General features: G+C 42.5%; 3 protein-coding genes and 1 long non-coding RNA gene across 18 annotated transcripts; 1 reads left to right on the forward strand and 3 right to left on the reverse strand.

Moving 5' to 3' along the window:
- Positions 1-834: 834 nt before the first annotated feature.
- On the reverse strand, positions 835-2,753 carry LOC103978297 (uncharacterized). 3 transcript variants are annotated; one of them, XM_009394043.3, is made up of 2 exons: positions 2,630-2,753; positions 835-2,355 (listed from the first exon to the last, which is right to left on the reverse strand). In XM_009394043.3, exon 2 carries the CDS (start codon positions 2,157-2,159, stop codon positions 1,152-1,154), a length of 1,008 nt encoding a protein of 335 aa, XP_009392318.2. In that variant the 5' UTR covers positions 2,160-2,355; positions 2,630-2,753; the 3' UTR covers positions 835-1,151. The 3 variants fall into 3 exon arrangements, with proteins under 3 accessions (XP_009392318.2, XP_009392320.2, XP_009392319.2); XM_009394045.3 differs by having other exon boundaries at positions 835-2,279; positions 2,630-2,752; XM_009394044.3 differs by having other exon boundaries at positions 835-2,532; positions 2,630-2,752.
- An 864-nt stretch (positions 2,754-3,617) lies between these two features.
- Positions 3,618-7,520, reverse strand: LOC103978299 (WUSCHEL-related homeobox 8). Of its 2 annotated transcripts, none has more exons than XM_065099296.1 (3): positions 6,843-7,520; positions 4,076-4,546; positions 3,618-3,956 (listed from the first exon to the last, which is right to left on the reverse strand). In XM_065099296.1, the coding sequence occupies exons 1-3, from the start codon at positions 7,132-7,134 to the stop codon at positions 3,874-3,876; spliced, it is 846 nt and encodes a 281-aa protein (XP_064955368.1). In that variant the 5' UTR covers positions 7,135-7,520; the 3' UTR covers positions 3,618-3,873. The 2 variants fall into 2 exon arrangements, with proteins under 2 accessions (XP_064955368.1, XP_009392322.2); XM_009394047.3 differs by having other exon boundaries at positions 4,031-4,546; positions 6,843-7,519.
- Positions 7,521-8,980: 1,460 nt separating this feature from the next.
- Positions 8,981-13,748, reverse strand: LOC135607462 (uncharacterized). Of its 12 annotated transcripts, none has more exons than XM_065099305.1 (8): positions 13,353-13,748; positions 13,145-13,263; positions 12,853-13,015; positions 12,536-12,685; positions 12,281-12,360; positions 10,292-11,779; positions 10,062-10,221; positions 8,981-9,984 (listed from the first exon to the last, which is right to left on the reverse strand). In XM_065099305.1, exons 4-8 carry the CDS (start codon positions 12,618-12,620, stop codon positions 9,392-9,394), a joined length of 2,406 nt encoding a protein of 801 aa, XP_064955377.1. In that variant the 5' UTR covers positions 12,621-12,685; positions 12,853-13,015; positions 13,145-13,263; positions 13,353-13,748; the 3' UTR covers positions 8,981-9,391. The 12 variants fall into 12 exon arrangements, with proteins under 12 accessions (XP_064955377.1, XP_064955369.1, XP_064955374.1 ...); XM_065099297.1 differs by having other exon boundaries at positions 12,536-13,015; positions 13,353-13,402; positions 13,493-13,747; XM_065099302.1 differs by having other exon boundaries at positions 12,885-13,015; positions 13,353-13,747.
- Positions 13,749-14,607: 859 nt separating this feature from the next.
- On the forward strand, positions 14,608-17,783 carry LOC108952335 (uncharacterized). The gene is made up of 2 exons (XR_001977136.2): positions 14,608-14,744; positions 17,245-17,783. It is a non-coding gene; the product is annotated as an uncharacterized LOC108952335 (long non-coding RNA).
- Positions 17,784-25,287: the final 7,504 nt, after the last annotated feature.

The raw sequence follows: 25,287 nt of genomic DNA on the forward strand, positions 1-25,287 counted from the left end.
ATATTATTTTAATATATCAGTTAATTTAATTGATAAATAAAAACTTTGACAGCTTATGATGAGAACTTGAACTTGAATCTTATCTTCTAAGAAAAATAAAACCTATATATGATCAAACCCCTAAATACAAAGCTGTAGAAGATGACCTCGTGGCACACATCTCAATGCAATTGGCTTTGCCTAATCCAGGTCTTCATTGTTTCTCGATATGACGTGTTTAATGCACCAAACAGATACCACAGCCAAAAAGCAGCATCCCAAGGAGGGATGCAAAATACAAGTTTCTATGGAATTCAGCTTTCTATTCATAGATGTTCTTGTAACTAAATTCCACTCTGTGTAAAGCACACACTACATCATATACATGGAATGAAGTTAGCATGATATCCATTAATAACTAACATTAGCCTTATTAGTGTCTAGAAATATGTGTGACACAAAGATCAAGTAATCAATTCATCAAGTGACAAATTAGAACAAACCAAAGCAGAACACTACCGAGCATGGAATGTGAATTAAGCACCTCGTTGAACAAAACCACAAACAACTATACTGCAAGAAATCTCTTTCAATCCCTGTTCGGATTGCAAATGAAATTAGCATGATATCCATTAATAATTAACAGCAGCATTATTAATGATTAAAAATATGGATAACACAAATGTAGGATAAGTAATACATCAAGTGACACATTAGAACAAACCAATTCAAGCCACTATCTCACATGGAATATCAAACAAGCACCTTGTAGTACAAAACTATAGAACAAACGACTATTCTGCGAAAAACCCCTTTAAATCTGTGTCCAGATTGAAAATGAAAATTAGCATGATATCCATCAACAATTAACAATAGCCTTATTAATGATTAAAAATATGGGTAACACAAAGGTATGATAAGTAATACATCAAGTGACACACTAGACCAGACTAAAGCAAGCCACTACCAAACATGGAATATGAATCAAGCACCTTGTAGACACAAAACCATAAAACAAATAGCTACTCTGCAAAAAAATCTTTTTTTAATCCCTGTTCAGAATGCAAATGGAATTTATGATCGGATCCAAATGGCAATAATGCCAAACTGAGCTCCAGAATCATTATCCATTGGGGCCAAGCTATCATCCACTACTCAACAGCAGAGGACTTTTAACACAAGGCTTGCAAAATCTTGCTATCAGAAGAAGACTGTGACACATTAATCTTCTTGGGTTTCCATGCTGATGTGATCTTCATTGACACGGCACCATAATTAGAAGGCTTCGCATCATCTGAAGACATATAACTTTCTGAAGAGTCCAACTTTGATTTTCTCATGAAAGAATGACAATTTGCATAGGATGGCAATTTGTTTAGCTCTGCTTGGTCTCTAACATCATATTGATTCAAAAGCAACTTCTTTTGTTTAATTTTCACTTTTCTACCACCTGCGGTCACTCTAAACTTAGACACCTTTTGTTGCTTCTCCATGCAGTAATTGGATTCCTCATCCTCTCTTTCAGAAATGTCAGCTTCAGAACAAACTACAATCTTCTCTCCTGATGCATCTTTAAAACATTTATTACCCATCGTAGTGTTCTCCTCTTGCAAAGTAGGTGATTTTAAGTTACAGACAGCACCACCATCATAAAGAACTTCTTTCCCAAAATTGTGAATGTTCTTTTGCTTATTATTTGAGATTCTAGGTGAGCTATTCATCGCACGATGCAATTTCCTGGCTAGTTCCTCATCCGTTTCCTGGGACCCTGAAGGATGGCCAGTCTTATCCAAAAGCTCTGTGGGAATTTGTTTCTTTCTCCCTTTGGCTTTGGTCAAGCATCCCTTTCTGGATCTTCTACTCGTCGTGATGGAGTCCAGAAACAGTAGTGCACTCTTGGCAGCAGCTTTGGCCTTTGCAGCTGCAGCTTCTTTCTCGATTGCAATGTTTCTTGCTGCCGCTGCAGCATCAGCGGCAGCCAAAGCTACAGACTTTGAAACCTCAATAATCTCTTCTGGAGTCGAACTAGGAGAATTAACAACATCACGAAGCCGGGCACCAAGATCACCAGAAACGAAAGGCACCGGGGGCAAGAAATCAAAATCGGAATTCTCCCTCTTCAGTTCCGCAAGCAGGCGTTTCCGAGGAGGCAGATGGGTGTTAACATCGAACGATTCCATCTAGTCACCCCTAAGTAGAACGCAAGGATGTCGCTACCGTTTTCCTTTTGCATAAAAGATTCAATCTTGATCGATCCATGTCATGAATTTGTTCCGATCATATCCATCACTTACAGAGACCTAGATTACAGTCTACCACAATTTAGGTCTCCGGAAACAACCCACTATATCGCATAGGTCAATCACAAGAACCCATCTATCAACGAAAACAACAGAAACAACATCAATGAGCTTTAAATTCCAGGATACAACTCAACGGCGTCTTCATCGGAGAAGAAACAATGAAATCAAGGGAGGAACATTTAACTAGTATGGGTTCCGGAAACGTCAATTTATAGGGAGGAGCACATCAAACCAGATCCCAAGATCGCAGCTTGAGGCGAGGGTTACAACAAATTCACAAATTTCAGACGCCGATAATCGCATCAAAGGTAACGAGATAGTAGACACAGGGATCGAGATCACGATACCTGGTTTCTCGGAAGCGGCGATTAGGGTTCCGGCGCCGCGTGGGAATTCGATGGAGGGCTTCGACCAAAGACGAAATCTTTTCCGCCCAAAACCCAGGAGGAGGAGGCAGGGGCGAGGCCGAGGGTTACAGGATATACATATATATCTATATATATATATATATATATCTCTCTCTCTCACGCGACCAACGAGTTCTGTTCCAGACAAGACAAAATTACGGGACCGCCCCTCGTGTTTCGAGGTACGCTGTAATTGTTCGTGTGAAGTCATCGAGAGGGGCTCGCAGGTAAAAGCTGCTATTTCTGATGTTAATTGATTGAGTTTCGGTCAGACCTGAGTTCGCCAGAGTCCAGAAGAAGTAGAACTAATGAGCTTGGATTCTTACACAGTATCTGTACTTCACGTTCTACATCATGAGTTGCTGACTGAAATGTTTGTACAAGCACTAAAATTTTTTGTGCCAAGCATTGATTCCAGTTCAATCAAAACTAATGTACATGTCTATTCGAATTGGACTGATTAATTATGTTATTTTTTTTATTATTTTATGTCGTCTAAAACTCAATTAAAAGATAATAAACAACCTTTAAAATGCATGCAAATATGTGACTGTTAAAAATATAGATCATGTCACATCTATTGACTTACTGTCTTAGACAAAATGATACTAGTTAAAAAAACTAGCTTGACCTGATCTCATGATCTTGCTACTTGTTGTGCTGACCAAGCAACCTGACTCCCAAAACTAGCTTGTCAAGGAGATTGTGACATAAGCTTCCTTCCATTCTGTTCACAGTTCAGAACATAGAGACCGACACGCATCCTTCAGCTCTTATCCACTTCAAGCTCAACATCATGCAGAAAAACAATCTCTACGTCTCTTGGATCTAATTGCAAACGAAACCTGTTTTAAGCCAGGGTAGGTTGCATCTTGATTGGTAGAAAGGAACCTGCGCTACAAGTTTGTCCAAGGTTCTGAGTCTGATATAAACTGAACAGGAACAGTAAGACCATCGAACATGACTAAAAGTTCACATACAGCACTGTTTTTAGTATTTGCTGTAAGAAAGAAGCATAAAACTTTCAAAAAGATGATAAAAGAAGAGCATATTCTGTCCGGAAAGCACCCTCTGGTGAAGAAGAATATCAAAAATCCCACAAACTAAATTTCATGGTTTTTTAAAACTTTAAATACAATTTATTAGCCATCATCAAGTGATCACCGGCTCAAACTCAAGTAATGTCAACCCATGATGTCATAGCTTTCTTCTGCATGGTAAGGGCTAAAATATCGAACGTCAAACTTCTCCATCAAGTGGTCATATCCTGTGTTCAACAAATCAAAGAGATGATATAAATATTTGCATTGGACAGGAAAAGGGAAAAATTCAAAGACATACTAGGGGTGGATAAAATGTTATCATAGAAGGTCGTGTGGCCCGAACCGCTGGAAGCCTTTGAACTGTCATTTGACAAGTGTATGCCATGTGCTTGATTTGGCTCCCATTCTAATGAATGGATTTCAGTGTTTATTTGCATATCACGAATGGGATTATTGTCAATGCTGATAGGTAGATCATCATGATGGTTTTGGTTGGGCTTGGGTTTCTTTTCGTTCAGGGTTTCAGATTCAGTATTACTTGGCAATGCAGCCATCTGCTTTCGCTTTGATCGTGCCTTCCTATTCTGAAACCAGTTAGTGACATTAGATTCGGAGATCTGACCATGTTGTGAGAGCTCAATAGTTATCTCCTTTATCTTTTGCTTGCTTGGCATCCCGTTGTCTTGATTAAACATAGCCTCAAGAATTTGTAGCTGCACAGTCGTTGGAGTCCACCGTTGTCTACCAGTAATTTTGTTGTTGCCAGATGCCATCAGGGGATCATTGTAGATGCCTCCCACCCTCATTCCTAAAGCTAAAACAACCAAGATGAATAGAGCAAGTAAATAACAGAGATTTATGAGCCATTATTCTGCTCAATCTTAAACTATAAGACATCAAACATGGTTCCTTACTGGTAAAGAAATTTATGTCAAGAGTTGTAGTTGTCAAATGCATGCAACTTTTGCAGGCAACAAGAGAGGACACATATGCAGTGAGATTTTTCCATATTCTGGAATAAGGTGCAAGATCAGTTTAAGAGAATGGATTATCACAGATTAATTTTTGTAAAGTTGTCTTCATAATGACAATTAAAATAGGTGAAAGATACAGTCCACACTTGTCTATTGGTCTCATGAATTGCAAATTTGTGCCAAAGAATTTGTTTAGCATCATTGTTTTAAAAAAAAGTGAAACACAGGCATAGGCTGAAGATCAAAACCCACTGCTTCATGTATAAATTAGACCAAACAAATACCCATGCCTTTTCATCTCTTAAAATGCAGAACTTTTCTTTGAGGTTCCATGACGAGCTCGGTAGCTTGACTTGGAAAATATCATCCAGTGATACATCACATCAAAATGACAATTACATGTTCCTTTCTTTTCTAAAACTCACCATAGATTTTTAGGAATTCTATCATATGTTCTCTTAAATTAACAAAACCATGTGCAAGCCTTTCTTTTTCTCCCTATATTTAACTATAAAAGGACAATACAAGGGAAGACATCAAGTCTCTTGCTCCTGTATGAACATTTCCAACACCAAGCGGTCCTTTTATGTCTTATAAATATTCTGGTGGACCGGACAAATCAGATGAAAGAATGATTGACAAATTTAAAAATAGCCATTAAAGTATTCCTCAAGTCTGCAAGTAAGAATGCATGTTTACTGTACACATCCATGATCAATCTAGCCACAAACTCCATTACCAAATCTACCTATTGGCATATTACTTAAGGTAGATCTCTCAAGCATGAGAAAACCACATGTTCTTTAACCTGCATAAAATCAGAATATTGTTTCACCAATATCCCATCAGTTTCTGCTAAAGAGATAGTCTTGCTCATAATTTTCACGGCTAATTACATTTCTCATCATTAAGTTTGAAGACACTGTGTCATACACACCACAGTATCAATCACTGGGTGTGTTCTGTTGCTTCTTGAAGCATTTGAATATAGAAGTCTAAAATCACAACCAGAGATATGCATGTAAATTTCTACTTCACATTCCTCCATATCAGAGACAGCATAATGACAAATCAAATCCTCACACAAAGAAAGAACTATGACCTCAGTATATATAGTTGTCTTGCTCACTAAAACTTTTTTTTGTCTGAGGAGGGTCAACGGACATAGTCTTACCTTTAAATATTTTAATCATGAGGTAAACCAAAGAAAATTCATTATAAGAATAATGAATATACAAATCTCAAAGTCTATTGTCCAAAACCCAAGCAACAATCATAAGAGAATAACTGAGATACAAGGATTACATTACTATGCACAATATCTAAAATCTCCATAAATGATCACAGCAAAAATACACTGTAAATCTGATCTAACTTGAGATGAAAACACTGTTTGGATGATTGTGATTAGCCTGTGTTGTTCTTATCTTCTTTCATTTTCTTCTTCTCTTGTTTTTCTATCCTCAATTGTCACTGTTGCTTCTCTCTTTTTCACAGCCACCACTGTCCCCTTTTTCTACCCTAGCCGTCACACATCTTGATTAAAGATGTTAGGATTTAGGTTAAAAGAGAAGGGGTTTTAATAGCTGTGGGCTATGAGTTATTAAAACCCACTATGGGTTGAACTAATGGGCTATCTGCCCAACAACCTCCCAAGGAAAACATATATCACAGGAGAAAGATGATAAATTCAATCCAACATAATTAGCAGAAAACGATAGCATAACAATAAATGTATCACGTGATCTAAGATGGCTATACTGTACAATCATCATTAATGCATGTAACTGGTGGGAAAAAAGGAACTCATAATGCCAAACAACTTGGCACTAGGTTTGCAGCAACATGGAAGAACAATTATTAATCTCAGCATCATTAAATGTCCTTGAGACGAACATAAATTAGAGTTGGCATTTTACCAAATAGAAACAAAGCAAGGGGTTATAGCAAAGGACAGAAAGAGCAGTTCTCGGTCGAAACGACGACTCCAAACTTAGCATATGGAATGACAAGCGACGAAGGTAGATCATGATTTGCTGGCATTAAATCCCTCTTCGAAACATTTCTAAAAGACCTCAAGTTGAAGACACAAAATTACTTTCTGTTTCAAGAGGAGGAAGGGGAAGAATCGCTCACCTGCGAGGGAGTCGTGATGGGCAGTGATGGCCTTGTGCATCTCGACAAGCTTCTCGCATATGGTGGAATAGACAGCAATCTGACGGCGGAGGACCTCCATCTGCTCGTCCGTCATCACCTTCACGCAGAGAATCCCTTCTCCAACCCCTTCCCCTTCAGCTCCCGCTTCTCCTACTCCTCTTCGTCTCCCTTCCCTTACATCATCGTTCCTCTCATCATCACCACCACCGTCAGAAGGCTTTTCCCACTGCATTCTTGGCGTCTCCTCCATCAAGATCCCGGCTTTCAGCATCCCATCTCCCTCTCCATCCGGTCTCTCCCTCGTCAATATCCTACCTTTATCGGTTCGGACGCTTAACCACGCATTGCTCTGTTGTTATTCGCTCAAAGAGGCAACAAGCGGCGACTTGGAGTAGTCAGGAAGCACCGGAGTAGGAGAAAAAGTAAAGAACCTCGCGGGGTCGGGTGCGCCCTCGTGAAGATTCGTGCGCGATCGCCGACGCCTCTTTTCCTCTAGTAGCATTCCACGCTGCGGACACAGATGGAAAATACAGGGAGGAGAGAGAGAAGGGAAAGCCAATGAAAGGTAAGAAAGGAAGGGGCGGTGGTGCGGCCTGTGGGTGGCGAGAACGCTCGTATCATCATCTTGTGTTAATAAGGTGATGCGATGGAATGCTCTGCTCTCACTGCCACAGACTCGCCAACTCCCTCTATGGGTTCAAAGCTTTCCACTGTGGGATTCACGGTAATAATAATAATAATAATATATATATATATATATATAATTATGTTGCCATTTATATGAGTATAAATATGATAGATCAGATTTTAACGAAAGATCACATTAAATATGCTTTTAAGGATTAGGCGAATAAATTTACGAAATTTCACCTGTAAATCCTTTTAAAAAATAACATAAATATCATGAGGAACTTTCTTGGATGCCTCTACACTGATTATAGAGAGAGATACTAAATATATATTAATTAAATACAAAATAAAAGAGAGAATAATAAATATAAATTTTGAACTCATAATATATTTTATTATGATGATAAATATTCTGAATTGGAAGACCATCATATTAGAAAAGGATTTAATTTATATTAAACTCAAACATCGTTTTTGCAAGCAAGTTTAGTTAGACTACAGCACCCGAAAGTGAACCCAAATACATGATTAAATTTATGAGATTATTGATTATCCAATCAAAATATTTTATTAAATATTATTAATAAAAATATAATAATTGTAAAGTAATTTAGAGGAACAAAATAAAAAAAATAAATAAATCTTTCCATTTTAATCACAACTTTTTGAAAAAGAGATATTGTTGATGTTTAGATGGGAGGTAAATGGGGAACTCTTGATTGCTCAGGATTCTTGCTGATTCATTGAAGAACAGGATTTCTTTGGTCAATTTATTGATCATGGCATGTTTTGTGGTGAACAAAAGGTCTTCGTCTCAACTGCCATTCAAAAGAGACGCAGAAGGGGAGAGAGAGAGAGAGAGAGAGAGAAGTCAACATGAACATGGATCGAAGAAGCATATCATTTTGCATGATTTCTTTCCCTAAAAAGACACATTTTTCTGAGGCCTACATAAACTGGTTGAATGACCTCCACAACTTTTTCAATTGATTTGATGTGCACAAGATGACTTCTTGTCATCTTAAGCTCAAAATAATAATAATAATAATAAATAATATATTTTTATAAATTAATTTAACATCTTTATCTACCTTTGACATAGAATTAAATTTAAAAATATTACAGAAAACCTATGCAGCATCACATGATGATAATGTCTGAAATGGAGGCAAACTGAAAAGATGGGGATGACTTGTGGAGACAGAAAGAGACCCTTAATTGCTGCTGTCAAGGGTCAAACAATTGAGACTGGACATGGGAAGAAGACAAAGCCTCTCAACTAATATTTCAAGAAGTCTTAACACTGTGCCTCCACATGCCTCTCCACCCAGATTTGTTCTTCTTATCTCTACTTTCTCAATTTACTAGTTGATAAAGTAGCAAAAGTCCAGTAGTTGAGCTAGAAAAATGCAATTTGTCAAGGTTCTTACTTCCATTAGTTTCTCCATCTGACACCAATTATTACGTTTCCTTGACAATGTATCTCTTATGGGGGGACGAACTTCTCATCGACTATTCTTGAAATTGACACAGTATTCGGTCAACGCCAAATAATTTCAACATTTCCATCTTACAATCTGAACTCGAGCTGTTCTCTGGGTTGTGCACCATGAACACGAGGATGAGAAGATGCACCACGTCCACACACCAAAACACACAAAAACCATTTCCTACATAACGAAATAGTAATGTTCAATCATTTGATTTGATGTGCCAAGCTGCAATCTTCCCTCGACCATGGAGTCGAGCAACATGGATTAAGGAACGTTTGCACGAAGAACTCCGACATGCCATGTGCGGCAGCGCCGTCTCCACCGGCCGAGGTTGCGATAGGCATTATTCTAGCACTGCTCGTCATCTATGTCGAGCCTCTCTCAACTTCCTTTTCGCCGAGCACCTTACAGGCATCCAGCGGGTCGCATGCTCGGCAAAGCAATCATTGCCTGTACAATGTCATCTATTAAGTCCCGCAGCACGACCCGCTCAATCTGTCTTCCTACGACGTCAACGTCCTCATGCAGCATGCTTGGCCAAGTCGTCATCTTCACCTCCTCAACCACCACGCTATTTACGTCGGACTCATGTAGAGGGGGACTCATGTATACCTGGATTTGGTTCCACAAGTCAAGTAACAAGCTTTTTGCTTGTGGTGATGCAGCTTGGCCTGGACTCCGCCTCTTGAACATGGAGCAATGTATCTGAGGTCCCAGTACACTTTGCAGAGCCTCGTTCACCAAGTCAAACAGCAGCTTGTGTCGTACAGCTATGTCATCGTTGTGGACGATAGAGGACTTCCAGTATTTGCCGTATGCTTCTTCCTCTTCTTCGAAGACCTGGTGTGAGATTGGCCGCGTTACTGCGCCCGACTTTGAGCTTGCTTGATCGGCAGAGACAGTCGTCTCTTGGTTGTGAGGCTGCTCCGTGGCTGCCATTTCGGATCCACCATGCTCAGCTTGTTCCGACAGATGTGGATCTGGCAAAGAGATACGAGCTGGAGCATTGGAGATATAGCTAGCCATGCAAGAAGCTAAGGTAAATTCTAAGCGTACGAAACCTATCTGCTTCAACCTGGAGCATCGGAGCTCAGCGCTTCAGAGATACAAGCTGTCGTGTGGTACTCCATGACCTCCAGCGGTGATACAGGACTCGGGCTATCTTGCCTGCAGAACTCGTCAGGAGAACCGCTGGACACTGATGCAGGACTCGGTGGCACCTCTGTGGAGTTCTCCTGAGGCAAAACAGTTCATGTTAAAACCTTAATACTACTTTTCTTGCAGAGCTTTTATCACCGCACTTGCCTGTGTGATGCCAGCGCTGGTGACAGCAGGCGGTGCAGTTGGTGTTTCCTTCACTGTGTTGAATCCACTCGCAGCTGGTTGTTCCTTGATCAGCTCTGTCTTCTTCCCGAATAACTTACCTTTAAGATTGAAGCTATGTTTTAGATTAGAAACTCTACCTTTCAGGTCGAGGCCATCCTTTCTTTGGTTTCTGAGTTCTGAAAGGTTATGTTCAGATGCTTCATGCTTCCTGCGGATCTGAGCTCCAGTTATATGCTGGTCCTCCGAAAGCAGCTTCCCAAAGGCTGTTCCGGACACAGGTGCAGAAAATGATCTGATGAGGTTTCGTTGTGCCACACTTTTCTCTCTCTTTCTTGGAATTGATTCGATCACAGCTTTCTTATCTTTCCAGTAGTCCACACTTTTCCCTTGATCTGGTATTGCCTTGTCTCTGATCAAGGAGAAAGCACCTGAGTCTCCAAGGAGAATCTCATCTTTCAGGATGTTCTTCGATTTCGCCGACAGGAACTTTCTTGTGTCTCTTCTGATGAACTCTGGTGAATCGGGCGTATTGATCTGGATGTCACTCCTAATCGATCTGGTTGACTCAGATCGTGCCAGAGTCGTCCCCCTGTCCTTGGTCACGCTCTCTCGTATATGTCTTGCTATGCCACGAGCAATTTGCTTTGGATTACTTGACCTTTCACTCAACGGAGTCCCCATTCTGTTTCCTCTACCTTTAACATTGAGAGTCTCATTTCTGAGCCTTTCCTTCACCTCTTCGAGGAAATCGTCCATACTATATTCCTTCTCTAACTCATCAGATGAGGCAACTAACGATGACTCTTCATTATCATCACTTCTATCACAATTAGGCTTCAGAATCACTATTCGTGTCGGCGAACAAGTTCGTTCGTGTTGCCTATCAACCTTAGCAACTGGAAAGTGTTCAGGACCATTAACTCTGCTCCCAAGCTTCATAGTCTTTCTGCTGCTGGATCCTTGTCCATTCACATCCCGTCTAGCTGGTGAAACCACCTCTTTGAGTTGTGTACGCTTCAAGCTTTTCTTGCTCTCCAGATTCTTTGGTGCATGGGCTTGGCGATCCTTCCCATCTCCAAGAACGTGACTCTTCTTTGACCTTGGATGCTCCCATAACTTTGAAGCCTGCCACGCCAGGAAGTCCTTCTTGAACCTCTGCAGCAGCTCTTCCTGTGGATGTTCGCGTGGTTGTGGTCTTCTTGTCTTTGTTTGTCTGGAGGAAGTAGAGCTACATGGAGTTCCGAGACCTGAACTGTTATCCATAGGCTTATTACTCATCTCCATTGCTTTTCTTGATCTATCTACTTCATGTTCCTTGACAGGAATCTTGGTACTTCGTTCGGATGGTATCGATTCTATTCCCATCAGACGGGCAACCAGATTTGGTCCATGCATCAACTTCTTCATTGAGGTTCCATTGGGAAGATGGTTCATTTTGGAGGAGTGCTGCTTCACCTGAAAAGAATACTGAAACCAAAAGCTCATAAGGAATAGAAACTAAACATAGTGGAAATATGCAGTTTGCAGATACTGTCTCCACACAGAAAACTGGCAAGTGGAACACCTGACAAGGATCTATTCGATAGGCACAGAATTTGTGATTCTGATATGCCCCATGAGGAGTTATTGCTGAACTAAGTCTAAGAACAGAGTAGTCCATGAATAACATCAAATGATCGATGCTCTTAGATGTTACAGTTTGATATATATAGTATGAATTTCAATACAAAAAGCAGACATGAACAAAAAAGCTCAATATTTTAACTTGAAAGTCTGAGAATGCTGTTGAATCATGGAAGTAGGTAGCATATAAGAAACAGGTGTTGAAATCCTTGTCCATGGCACAAACTCATCTATTGCTTAAAGCAAGATGTCAGCAGTGATTAGAAGCTTTGTGCTGTATGAAAGTTCAAAAAATAATAGGCACCTCAATCTACGAATTCAGTGATATATTCAAATAGAACTCACCCGAATATCTTCAGAGACACAGTGATAACCTTCAGATTTGTCGATGGAAATATCGAAGCTGTTCCGAGGAGCTTCAAAACCTACCAAATTGTCAACAAAGTATTTTAGATGAGCAAAGACAGTAGTGTTCTTTCTTGTAATTATATTACTTAATCTATTTCTTATGTTTCTTAAGAATAAGCAGAAATATTTATGGATCCTGAGATCCAAAATCAAACTTGCAGTAGAATTGCCGAGTGCAGTCATTATCATCACCATGTTTCTTATGCTCCAATTTCTGAGAATTCCCAGTTCTGCTGAAATAAAAAGTGTTTGATATTCCATCCATGGGGCCTGGCATGCTTCCCAAACATGTGATCCTTGAGATTGATCAGGTCTTGATATCTACCTTGAAAACTGCCATTTCTAGATCAAAACTTGCAAGATCACAGCTTGGTCAAAATCTTAATTCATGCTGATCATCGACTAAATAACAAGAGATTCAAGATGTTTATTAAAGTGACGAATAAAAATAACTGAAAATATTTGACGGCAGGTGATTCATAGATATGGATGGTGGCTTTGCAGATCACCTTATATACAGCAGACAGAATGCATGTCATACCGGAGGATATATGATTTCCTACAGATTCCATGTCCCAGACCATATTCACTCAGCAGAGAAAAGGGAGCTTGAAAGACAAGATGAAATTGATGAACGCAATCATGCACTTCCGCCACCAAATTCCATGAAAACTATCGACAACAGAGGAGAATACATTAACTTCATCAGATCAGCGACAGATGAATTGCTTAAATCATCATGGATGACATTGAATCAAAAAAATACGAGATGGAAAACCGAGTTGCCTGAAGAAATCTTACCGAAATTTTTGAGATAGAGAAAAATAATCCCTATCTGTTCTAAAAACATACTGGTAAGTTCCAATATTGCAACTCTTGATCCCTTACAGGATGCATTTCAACCGAGAAGATCGTGTAAGCTACCAAATCATACTCAGATTTAGCACGAAACCACCGTGACGCTCGACAGAGGAAATTGTCCAAAATAACAACAAAATAAAATGAATACCAGAGATTCCTTTAAGCAGCTAAAATCCCGCAGTCCTACAAAGGTCGAACCTGTAGCAGAAGAAAAGCAAAGGGAATCGCTTGCTGTGATCCAGGTACCGGATTCCACGAGGATCGAAGCGGAGAGCAGAGGAGCCCTACCGAACGGGGACAGGAGAGGGAAGATGGAGAGAAGCCGAGCTTCTTAGAGGAGGACCGCACAAGGGATAAAAGGGCAACAGAAGGGTGAGCCATTTCCCTCCGAGCGACCCGTTCCGTTGCTTTTTTCGCTCACCCATCGTTTCCCACGGCGTTTCTCCGGACGATTCTGCTACAGCAGACGCGGGAAGGGAGGTTCGTTGGACGTTGCTTTGTCGCGCGCTCCATTTGGCGCCATTTCTTCCGTCGTTTGGACTTGGATACGCTCTCGCTTCGTTGCTGTATTCTAAAGCTTGTCATGACTGTGATTTTTATGTACCTCCAAATAATCAATATTATTATTGTTATGTGATGTCAAACATATTGGAAAGATGTGCAAATAGTCGTTGTCATTGAGGTTCATTTAACCATGTCAACAAAAAAAAATGACGGACAGAAAACACATAGTTAAAAGTTCATTTTTAGAATGATTGCAATTTATTTAGAATGTGTCTCTCATAACAAGAAGGAACTATGTAATCTAGCTTTATAAACTTTAGAATTCAAAATAAGTCCTAAAGATGAAGATGAGTACTTGATCACCTACTTAGACATTTGTAAAGGCTAGCACTTAGGTTGAACTAAGAAACCCTAAAGCAAGTGTGTGTGTGTGTTGGAAAGGTTAGTTGGGAAATCTTATCTCCTTTACCACTTCGAACTCTCTCAGCCTTACTGTCCTTAACTTTAAATTGCCATGCCATGTGATCAGTCCACTAAACTTTGATTAGGTTAAAGAGATTGTGAAGTGCTTTCCATTGAATGGGCCCTCGAGGATATCTTTGTTTACGTGAAGCCATGATGATGGCATGTGTTGCGCATTGGTCATGTTCATGACGTTCCACGTTCCCCTTGTGTCGACCTTTCTTTTGGTATCATTAATTAGCAGCAACAAATCACATGGCAGATTCGCATGATAAGCATTAAGGCATAATAAACCGGATGCGGATTTTAGATGGACCGGGCCCGACGGGAACGCTCGATCTGAGCCGGTTCGACTGGACTATCTCCATTGGGCCCCTATTTAAGTGGGCCCATAGGGTCAGGCCCGATGTGTCCTGGTGATAGCGGGGCGATTTAAGGATGCGATGGTTGAATTCGTTGCCTCGTCTCTCCTCGCCTCTCCGGCGGTGATCTCGGGGAGCGAGTTTGTTCCTTGCTTCGTCCAGACGATCGCTAAATCAAATCGAAGCGATCGATCATGTACGCCTCGAGGGAGGTAAGTTCGCTGCGAAATCCTAACCCTAGTTGTTCCTCTTTATGGCTTGATTTATTATCGCAAAATCATTTGTCTCGTCTAGGGGTTCTGTTCTTGCATTGTTCGTGACCTAAAAAGTATGTCGATTGAGTTCTGTTACTGCTCCCGGGATGGACATCTAGGGTTATTGTTCTTGGCACAAAGGGCGGTAATCAAAGAAAGATCCTTCTTTTCTGGTAACAAAAGGTTCTTGTTTTCGGGCTGAATCCCTAACTAGAGACAGCAGGAAAACGTTAATTCGTTTGGCACTTTGGATTACCTTCTCAAGTTCTCTATAGGACTTAAACCACAATGTTTTGGAAGGTTGAACAGCTTGATATTGGAATGCTCTTCTTTGTATGTGATTGTTATCGACTTGTTGTGGAACTTAACGCCGTGACTGAGGAGTTAGCACGACTAGGTTCCGTCCGGAAGATGCAGGGTCGCCCACACGAGGATCTAGTGATGTGGCGGAGGAATCAAGTCGGGTCGAGGAGTACCTCACCGGTCTGTCACGCAGTTAGCTAGTTTTGCCTAAGTCGTGCGGCACCCTTGCGTGTCCGTCCGCAAAGGTCAGCCTTCCTGAAATCTCCTATGTTCCCTTAGAACTTACAAAAGAGAAAACGGGTTAGAGAAAGTGTCTCACTCAGGATCCACAAGCAATCATTTTAGTAAAACACTTTATAGCCAATATAAATTACAAACAGACTTTATAAGCTCTGAACGGTCGCACAACAAAGGGTTCAAAATGGTCCACTATAAACCGAAATCCCCACAAGTGCCCACATGACACAACATTTGTTTGTAAGCCTAGGACGACCACCAAAACCAAAGAAAATGGGGCTGCTAAGCCTACTGTCAGCCCTTTATATGTTGTGTAAAGTATAAACAAAATCGAAATACACGGACATACATAAGCACATTGAACACCCCGTTTACAATTTTGTCCGTAACAGGTCGGCTCGAGTCGGGCCTTCGATTGCTGCTCCTCCTTGCCAAGAAAAGGTCAACATCGAGAGGGGGATTCCCAACTCGACCCCTCCGAAATTTAAGTCAGCTCAAGATGGTATATAGGTGTTTGAGGTGTCTCTTTTGTCAGTGGGGAGAAGATTGGCTTTTATACCTGTTTGTTGGAGGGTCGACTTTACGAGGCTTGTTAATGATCTACGATACGTCGGGAGGCCAACCCATACTTTTTGCGCGGCACGGGCCAACTTGCACAGCTCCGCGCCATGCGACACCGTCTTGCGTCATCGCAGATGGCTTGAGGTAGGACAGTGTCACCTTGTACAGATCCAAGCGGCACAGGTACGGCTTCCGCCGCCCTTAGTTCCGAGGTGCTTCGCCGGCGTGCATGCGCCATGTCGGCCATGAGGAGGCTGCCGCTCGTTGCTATGCAAGTCATGCCAAAATATGCCATATCATGACTGATCGAGTAGCTAAGCTTCAAAGGAATGCTTTGGTGGTGACCTATGTAACATGCATATCCTGCTGGACTGCAGTTAAATATCTCTTGCATGGATTAGTTCATAAGAAGAGAGAAACAGAAAGAAGATATTTGTGCTAAAGTCATTAATCTTTTTTGGGCATGGATGATGGATTGTGATGGTTTATATGGTGTGATAGTCCTACTATTGGTAACTGGGCTTAAGTGATGAAAGGCCGTTTCTTTGTTTTTGGGTCATTGGCTCTATAGGATTAGTTTGTGGCAAAATGTCGTGCATGTTTAAGAATTGAAACTTTGAGTGATCAAGAATGTAGATTTCCGTCCTCATTTTATTAGGGCTAAGAATTGAAAATCTGTCTAATTAATTCTATTAGCACAAAGTTGTGCAGGTTGCTTGTTTACTTTTTTGCTTTAATTAATATCCTTACCTTTTTTTTTATATGTTGTGCAATTATTTGTTCGAGGTTTTACACATATTTCATGCTATATTAGGTTGTTGGATTCAAGGTTTTTAATTTTGGATATTAAATGTTTTTAATTTCAGATATATGTTTGTATTGAGTCAGTTCGTGTTGGTACGGGCCTGAGCCATACTGGTTTACCATGTATCGCTTTACTAGTATATATGAGTCTCAAATAAAGCTTGAAGAAAACTGAAAAATAAAAAAAAATATTACCTAGTACAAGTCTTGTATCAAGAGCTACAAAATTGTACCGAGTGTACCATCTGATTTATTTTGATTCACATGTCGGTAAGTTGTCAGGCCAATAAATATTATCTGTACCAAATCACATCGGATGATGTACTGCTTGGTTTTATCGTGATCCGCATGTCAGGAAGTTTTTAGACCGATAAATGTTGTATGTACCAAATCATTCTGGATGGTATTGCTATCTTCTTTTTCTTGGGATTAATAGTCAAGGCAAAGCTCCATTGTAGCCATGAGGATTCCATTCTTCCTTCCCCCTTGACGTAGGCACCTTTTTCAAGGCAACTTTGGGCAACTAATGATGAATGGATACCCTACATTGCAGTGAGCAGTGGGAGTGCTTGGGATGGCTCGAAGTGACCAAGGATGATGGAATAGCAGTTCCTAGCAGGCAGTAGCGGCAGTAGTGGAAGCAGCATCATCTACAACTTTCCAATGGTTCATCTGATTTGGATACATGTCATTTGTTGCTGGTGGAAGCAGCATCATCTTCAACTGTGACAATTTCGATATCAGCCATTTGTTGCTGAGCTTTTACAATGACAGCATGCTGGTGGACAAAAAGGGTTGCTTATTGGGTGAGGCTTTTGTTGTTTTTCCTCATCCATGCAAGCTGAGTTCCCTCTCCAGAGGGACAGAGAGAACATGGGCCGTAGGTATGTTGAGATGGAAGTCCTGGCCTGATGCTGTCAGCTGATCATGTTCTGAGATCAGGTCCCAGTTTGCCATCGTATACCTCCCTATTTCAATTCCACCCACCCTCATCTTGACGTTAACCTGTCTCCTAAACTAAACTCCTCTGATGGATAACATTACTTGCCTTTTAAGTTCTTTTCAAATACATTGACTTGGTTTCTCCGACAATCACCATGGTGCATGATGCTCCTAATTTTATCTCTCTCTAGGTTGCCATCAGTTGAATATCTTAGCTGTAATCTAATAGAAATTAGACTTAAAAGTCTTGTCAAATAGTGTTTTATATGCCTTCCTCTAGTGATGTTCATTCAAAGTGTAACAGGATATCAATTTATATCCTGTTGTTCATTCAAAGTGTAAACAGGATATCAATTTATATCCTGTTGTAATTGAATAGTGATTGGGCACACAAAGTGCATCATGTCGTGGACCATTAAATTGGTAAACAGATGATTGCGAAGGCATTAGTGCGTATTACTCTGGAAAAGATCATTACTCTAAAAGGAAAGTACTAGGAATAATAAAAAACGTGGATTGTGTCTTGGAATTTAAAATCGTGATAGAGGAGTCGGCACGGTTAGGTTTCGTCCCAAAGATGCAAGGTCGCCCACACAAGGATCTAGTGATGTAGCGAAGGAACCAAGTCGGGTCGGGGAGCACCTCATCAATAAGTTAAGGTGGGCCTTCGATTGTTGCTCCTCTCTGCCAAGAAAATGTCAATATCGGGAAGGGGATTTCTGACTCGATCCCTTCGAAGTTTAAGTCAGCTCGAAGTGGTATATAGGTGTTTGAGGTGTCTTTTTTATCAATAGGTTGGTTTGTCGAGACGTGGCTCAAGCAATGATTGGCCGTACACAACTCGGGCAAAGACTGGACCTATTGGTCGAGATACCCAACTCGGGCATAGGTTTAACTGGTTTGCCGATACATGGCTCGAATGATGACTAGTCGAGATATACAACTCGGGCAAAGATTGGACCTATTGGTCGAGATACCCAACTCAAGCACAGGTTTAACTGGTTTGTCGAGACATGGCTCAAATGATGACTAGCCAAGATACACAACTCGGACAACAATTGGACTTATTGGCCGAGATACCCAATCGGGCACAAGTTGGACTGGTTTGTCGAGACGTGGCTCGATCGGTGATTGGCCGAGATACACAACTCAGGCAAAGATTGGACCTCTTGGTCTAGATACCCAACTTGGGCACAAGTTGGACTAGTTTACCGAGACGTGGCTCGATCGGTGACTGGCCGAGATACACAACTCGGGCAAAGATTGGACCTATTGGCCGAGATACCCAACTCGGGCATAGGTTGGACTGTTTTGCTGAGATGTGGCTCGAGTGATGACTGGTCGAGATACACAACTCGGGCAAAGATTGGACCTGTTGGTTGAGACACCCAACTCAAGCATAGGTTTAACTGGTTTGTCGAGACATGGCTCGAGTGATGATCAGCCGAGATACACAACTCGGGCAAAGATTGGACTTGTTGGTCGAGATACCCAACTCAGGCATAGGTTTAACTAGTTTGCCAAGACGTGGCTCGAGTGATGACCAACCGAGATACACAACTCGTACAATGATTGGACTTATTGGATGAGATACCCAACTTGGGCACAAGTTGGATTGGTTTGCCGAGACGTGGCTCGATCAATGATTGGTCGAGATACACAACTCGGGCAAAGATTGGACCTATTGGCCGAGATACCCAACTTAGGCACAAGTTGGACTGGTTTACCGAGATGTGGCTCGATCAGTGACTGGTCGAGATACACAACTTGGGCAAAGATTGGACTTGTTGGTCGAGATATCCAACTTAAGCGTAGGTTGGACTGTTTTGCCGAGATATGTCTCGAGTGATGACTGGTCGAGATACACAACTTGGGCAAAGATTGGACCCGTTGGCCAATATACCCAACCCGAGCACAAGTTTGACTAGTTTGCTGAGACGTGGCTTAAGCGTTGACTGGCTGAGATACACAACTTGGGCAAATATTGGACCTATTGGCCAAGATACCCAACTCAGACACAGGTTTGACTTATTTGTCGAGATGTGGCTCGAGCGGTGACTAGCCGAGATACCCAACTCGGGCACAGGTTGGACTGGTTGGCCAAGATACACAACTCGGACAAAGATTGGACCTGTTGGTCGAGATACCCAACTCGAGCACATGTTAGACTAGTATGCCGAGACGTGGCTCGAGCGATAACTGGCCGACACACACAACTCGGGCAAAGATTGGAATTGTTAGCCGAGATACCCAACTCCGGCACAGGTTTAACTATTTTGCCTTGACGTGGCTCGAGTGATGATTGACCGAGATACACAACTCGGGCAAAGATTGGACCTGTTGGCCGAGATACCCAACTTGGGCACAAGTTTGACTGGTTTGTCGAGACGTGGCTCGAGCGGTGACTGGCCAAGATACACAACTCAGGCAAAGATTGAACCTGTTAGTTGAGATACCCAACTCAGGCACAAGTTGGACTGGTTGGCCGAGATACACAACTCGGGCAAAGATTGGATCTGTTGGCTGAGATACCCAACTTGGGCATAGGTTGGACTGGTTTATTGAGACGTGGCTTGAGTGGTGACTAGTCGGAGACACAACTGGGCAAAGATTGGACCTGTTAGGTGAAGCCATCAACTGTGGAAATCCAATCTAAAGCGGGGTTTTTGGAAGCATCCTTCTGACAATAAGGGTTGGGATTTTGGGCGATAAAGATCGAAATTTGGTGGGACGGTTTTGGCGGAAGTGTCGTGGGCTTCGATGGAATTTTTAGACAGTGGAGGTTAGCAAATCTGGCGGGGTATGCCATGATTAAATGCTGACCAACTTTTCACCTCGGGAAGGCAAAACATCACTTATGGCGGTGGGTTCTCTCCTTGTAAACCCCTTGCTGAATGATAGAGCTAATTGCTCACTTGTCCATCCCCAATTTGCACCTCGGTCATTGCCTTTCTCAGTCGTTAGGTCCAAGGTCGAGATGTCTTCTTCTTCATCGTCTTCCTCCACGAGTCGGTCCTTACCCGAGGTCATTGCATCAACCTCGGGAAGTTCTAGGGTATAGGTTGTTAGTTCGTCTTCGGGTGGTGTGCCATCAATGGACATGAAGGCACTTCAGGCTCTGCAAGTCATGAGGTCATCACATGATATCAACTCGGTCGTGACCGAGGAGTTTCTAGGCCTAATTCAGGATCATTATAGCATCCCGAAAGATTACAAGCTTCATGCTCTACGGCTCGGGTAGCGCTCTTACGACCCATTTCTTGACGGGTTCGGGCTGACCATAGACGCTCTCGAGGCAGGCCTTAGGTTTATGTTGCACTTGATCATCGAGGACTATATCAAATGGTGGGGGATTTCACCGTCTCAGATGACGCCCAACTCATGGCACTACTTGGTAGTTTTTCTCAGAGAATACCAAAGCACGGGGATTGACCCGACCCAAATGCTTTTCCTGACGTGTTTTTGTTTGTGCAAGGGGCGGGGCGGCTGCTACCATTTGCCCGAGGCGGTTTTAAGGTCAGTGGTGCACCCTTCAACAACAAAGGGTGGAAGGTACGCCACTTCTGTGTGAGTTGCAACTAGGGATGGGGGTTCAGTGTTGAGTGGACTTCCTGAGCCATCAACAATGTTCCCCCGTTTCTATCTCTCAATGAGACCGAGCATGTAGGGCGTCTAAGAGAGATCCTGTCTTCTTCTTGGGCGATTAGGGGCATGTTCGAGGAGTGGCTAGTCAAAGTGAGACTCAGCCCGGCCCCTCGGGGTACGGACGAACTTTGTTCTTAAGTTTTTTCCTTTACTTTTCACATGTTGCTGACCTAGTTGTGCCTTGCAGAGATGGTGTAGCTGAAGTCAATGAAGGGATTGTCTCACCCCTCGGTAGTGGCGCCACCAACTTGACCCTCAACCCAGGAGTTCGACAGGCCTACACCCAAGTTCCTACAAGGAAGAACGCGATGATGCGCCCTAAGGGATCCCCTAAAGAGGCTGAGGCAAGTCGGCCAAAAAAGAAACCGAAGATCGGAACTCAGAAGGTGTCCGAGGGTATGGCAACTAGAGAGGTCGTAGCTCGGGAGATGTGTGAGTCAGGCAACACTTCTCGAGGAACTTCGCAAGGCGAGGGTTCGATGAGTGCCCGAGGAAAAGGACATGCAGGGTCTTCTGGTGATGACCCTTCCAACAAAAAGGCGATGCGACCTAAGTCGATGCAATATTTGTGCCACATCCGGGCTCATTCCAAGGGCGAGCCTTTTCAAGCTCTCAGCATGGCCGACCTGCCAGAGGGGGAATCGAGGGCACCCTACGAATCACGCTAGCTGACCCTGAAGACAGCGAGTATGATTTGGGCTGATGGGTCAACAACCTTAGAGTTTTCCTGAGGCACGCTCAACCCAGGCCTGGTGAAGCAATTGTATTACTCGCCTTTCGTGGTGTTGAAAAATCTAAGGGGCGACATCTCATGCACAGCGAAAGAACATAAAAAAAATAAAATATCAAATTCTCAAAGATGTGTTCATCGTCGTGCGAAGATTGGTGCGCAAAAATTACGAAACCTAAAACTGCATAAATTAAGGATTTTGTTACATAGGGAGATCGTATATCCCTGAATCCATACAGATCTCTAGGAGAGGGTGAAGGAGCTCAAGCGCCCTCCTCTCTAACGGTGATCCACACAGCAGGCTGAGACAACGCTCCTCAAAACTCTAGGCCTACTCCGAGGAGGAGAGAGGGAGGAGAATATGAGAGGCAACCAAAGAGCTCTCGCCTATGAACCATTAGTTCCCTCCATTTATAGAGGTCCATTGTCAACTTAACCCTAATGGATCCAGCCTTATTGGGTATTGGATCTCCATTCAACTACCTAAGCCTCTTAGATTAGTGGATCTCTATTAAATAATCTCTTATTGGTTCTTATTGGATCTCATCCATAGAATCCAATAATTCAGGGGCTTATTAGATATCCAATAAGATGGGGCTCCGGCGGATATCTCATATCCGAATCTCTACTCATCGCAATACCTACTATATGTATGTGACCCTCTAAGCCCAATATCGAGCTGCCCGTGAGTCATACTTATCAGAACTCCTTCTGACTCAGTGAATTATTATCTCCATAATATTTCACTCGACTCATCGATTGCAGACGTACTAGGCCACTACGCAGCAGTCCCCATACGATACAGGGGAATCCAATCCATTGGACTTGTCTATCCTCAGTTATCATGTACATATAATCCCTCATCCATCTAATATCCCAGAGACCGTATACCGGGCATGGTGCTGTCAGACCCATACAGTTTCTACTCGAGTCTCGCTCTAATCGAATTCTCCTAGAGAACTCTTTTTCTCTCAATCCAAATATGACCCTGGCCAGGGATTTGTTTGAGCAAGAATACATGGGATATTCCTCTCATGACACCGAGAGTGGATGATCCTTTATCGACACTCAATAGTCCTTGTAAGGTTGGCTACCACTCCCGATGATCGATTGTGCTAGATATCTAACCTCTAGATCTATAAGCCCAGTATCAAAGAGTGAAGTACTCATATAGGATATCCTTGGTGTCTCAAGTCTAAGGACCAGATACATCGCTAGGACTACGGAATCGATGTCTGACAATAAGGCATTATAAACCATTCAGCATTCCATAAGAGGATCAATCAGTGAACTCATTCTCCAATGAGCACATGTACTGTATCCCTAGTATCCCCACACGAGCAACTATGAGACCAGTTGCATCCATCATATAGACGAGTATACAGTACACTAGTCTGTCTGGTTATCTCGATGCCCCTCTCGAGTAACCTATGATCGGGATTATTTAGGATCTGTGTTTAAAGGCAAATCGGTCTCATTATCGTGATCTCACTACGATTTGATTTCCATTGCATATATCCAAGGACATCATAATATATATATATATATATATATATATATATATATATATATATATATATATATATATATATATATATATATATATATATATATATATATATATATATATATATATATATATATATATATATATATATATATATGCAACAATCAATATAAAGATATAAAATATCAAATAATAATAATAAGCAATAAGACTGCTTGTCAAGTCACACGTGCAATCACTCACATGATTGACTTATAGGGCACGTGGTGTTGATGGATTAGGCTGCAAAATCCCTGGTAAGTTTGGCTCTTCTTCGTTCTTCATACCAACCTAAGGGTCAGTTCTATCTTTGTTGGTGCAGAACCAACATTACACCATGGCCTTGATTGATCGTGTCTATGATGTGGGTCGGGTAATTGAACGCTTGGTGGATATGAATTCTGACCTGCATCGAGAGATTGAAGAGTTGAGAAGCGGGCCTAGTGCTACGACCGTAGGGACGGCCGAGCAACGAGCCACCGATGTGGAAGCCGAGGTGGAGCGGCCGAAGATGGAGCTTGGCGAGGTCGAGTGGCTAAAGACCAAGTTAGCTGAGTCACAATGCCGAGGGCGGATTTGGATACTAGATGATGAAGTACTAACCCTCTCTTAGAACGTCGAAGTTGCTCGATCTACATCTCGGGTTGCCAAGGAGGTGCTTAACGAGGAGTGCTGTGTAGCGCTAGAGAGGGTGAAAGAAGCCATCGTCGACTGCAAGAGGTCCGTCGGTTTCGAGCTCGGGTTGCAAAGATCGAGGCAGGTGACCTATGAATTTGGGTACCGAGTCACCCTTGCTCGATTTCGGGCGAAGTACCTTGACCTCAAGGTGGAGTAAGATCCCTTGGAGCGTCCAAGGCTCAAGTATCCTTGAGCTCGTAATTCGGCGACGTGTTCTGCCGGGTCGGAACCGTCATCGTATGTCTCTAGAATCTCTTGGGTACAAGCTTATCCTAAATCTCCTAGGTGAAAGAAGATCCACCTGAGGAGCCTTCTCCTGCCTCCTCCTTCAATTTATGAAATTCTTATTGGAATTCATCCGATCGCCGGTTCACAAGAGACAACTGGACTCTAAATGAGTCGTCGGCCGAGTCTAACGATAGAGTGTCAGGCTCAGGGAATGTCGGCTTAGCTAGGCGAGGCATGGGGGTGCTTCATCCGGGCACCATTCTTTGATCTCTGACCCGCTCCTCGGTCTCCGAGTGAGGAATCAGGGCCTGAGGTGATAGATCGGCCGAAGAAGCATCGCGAGGCCTCGAAGGGAGCATTGGTGGGATCGACAGTGGGGGAGTTGTTTGTTAGATGAGTTGAGGGATGAGTGAGATGATTGTTTACATCATCCCCGCCAAGGCTTGGACCCGCTTGGTGAGGCTGAGGAATGCCTCGACCAAGATGACAAGTTATCCCGAGACGTTCCCAGGCGAGAAAACCCGAGGTCATTGAACATGCGCTAATAGTGATTCAGTGTTTGGGCCACGACACCCCGTCTCCATGTGGGATGGCAAGCCGTTGCCCCCCAAGCCTGTAGGCAAAGTGGGTTGCTGGCGGCTCTTCGTCAGAATGGGCTACGAGGTTGATCGTCATTGAATGCTCTTGCGACATCGGGCTCTCCTTCTAGTACCAAAAATATTGTGGAACTTAACGCCGTGGCATAGGAGTCGACACGGCTAGGTTCCGCCCCTCAAATAGTAAACACAAAATAATGACTCAAATCATAGTCTAATTCATTATTATTA

Source organism: Musa acuminata, chromosome BXJ2-3, assembly GCF_036884655.1.
Source record: "Musa acuminata AAA Group cultivar baxijiao chromosome BXJ2-3, Cavendish_Baxijiao_AAA, whole genome shotgun sequence".
NCBI lineage: Eukaryota > Viridiplantae > Streptophyta > Magnoliopsida > Zingiberales > Musaceae > Musa > Musa acuminata.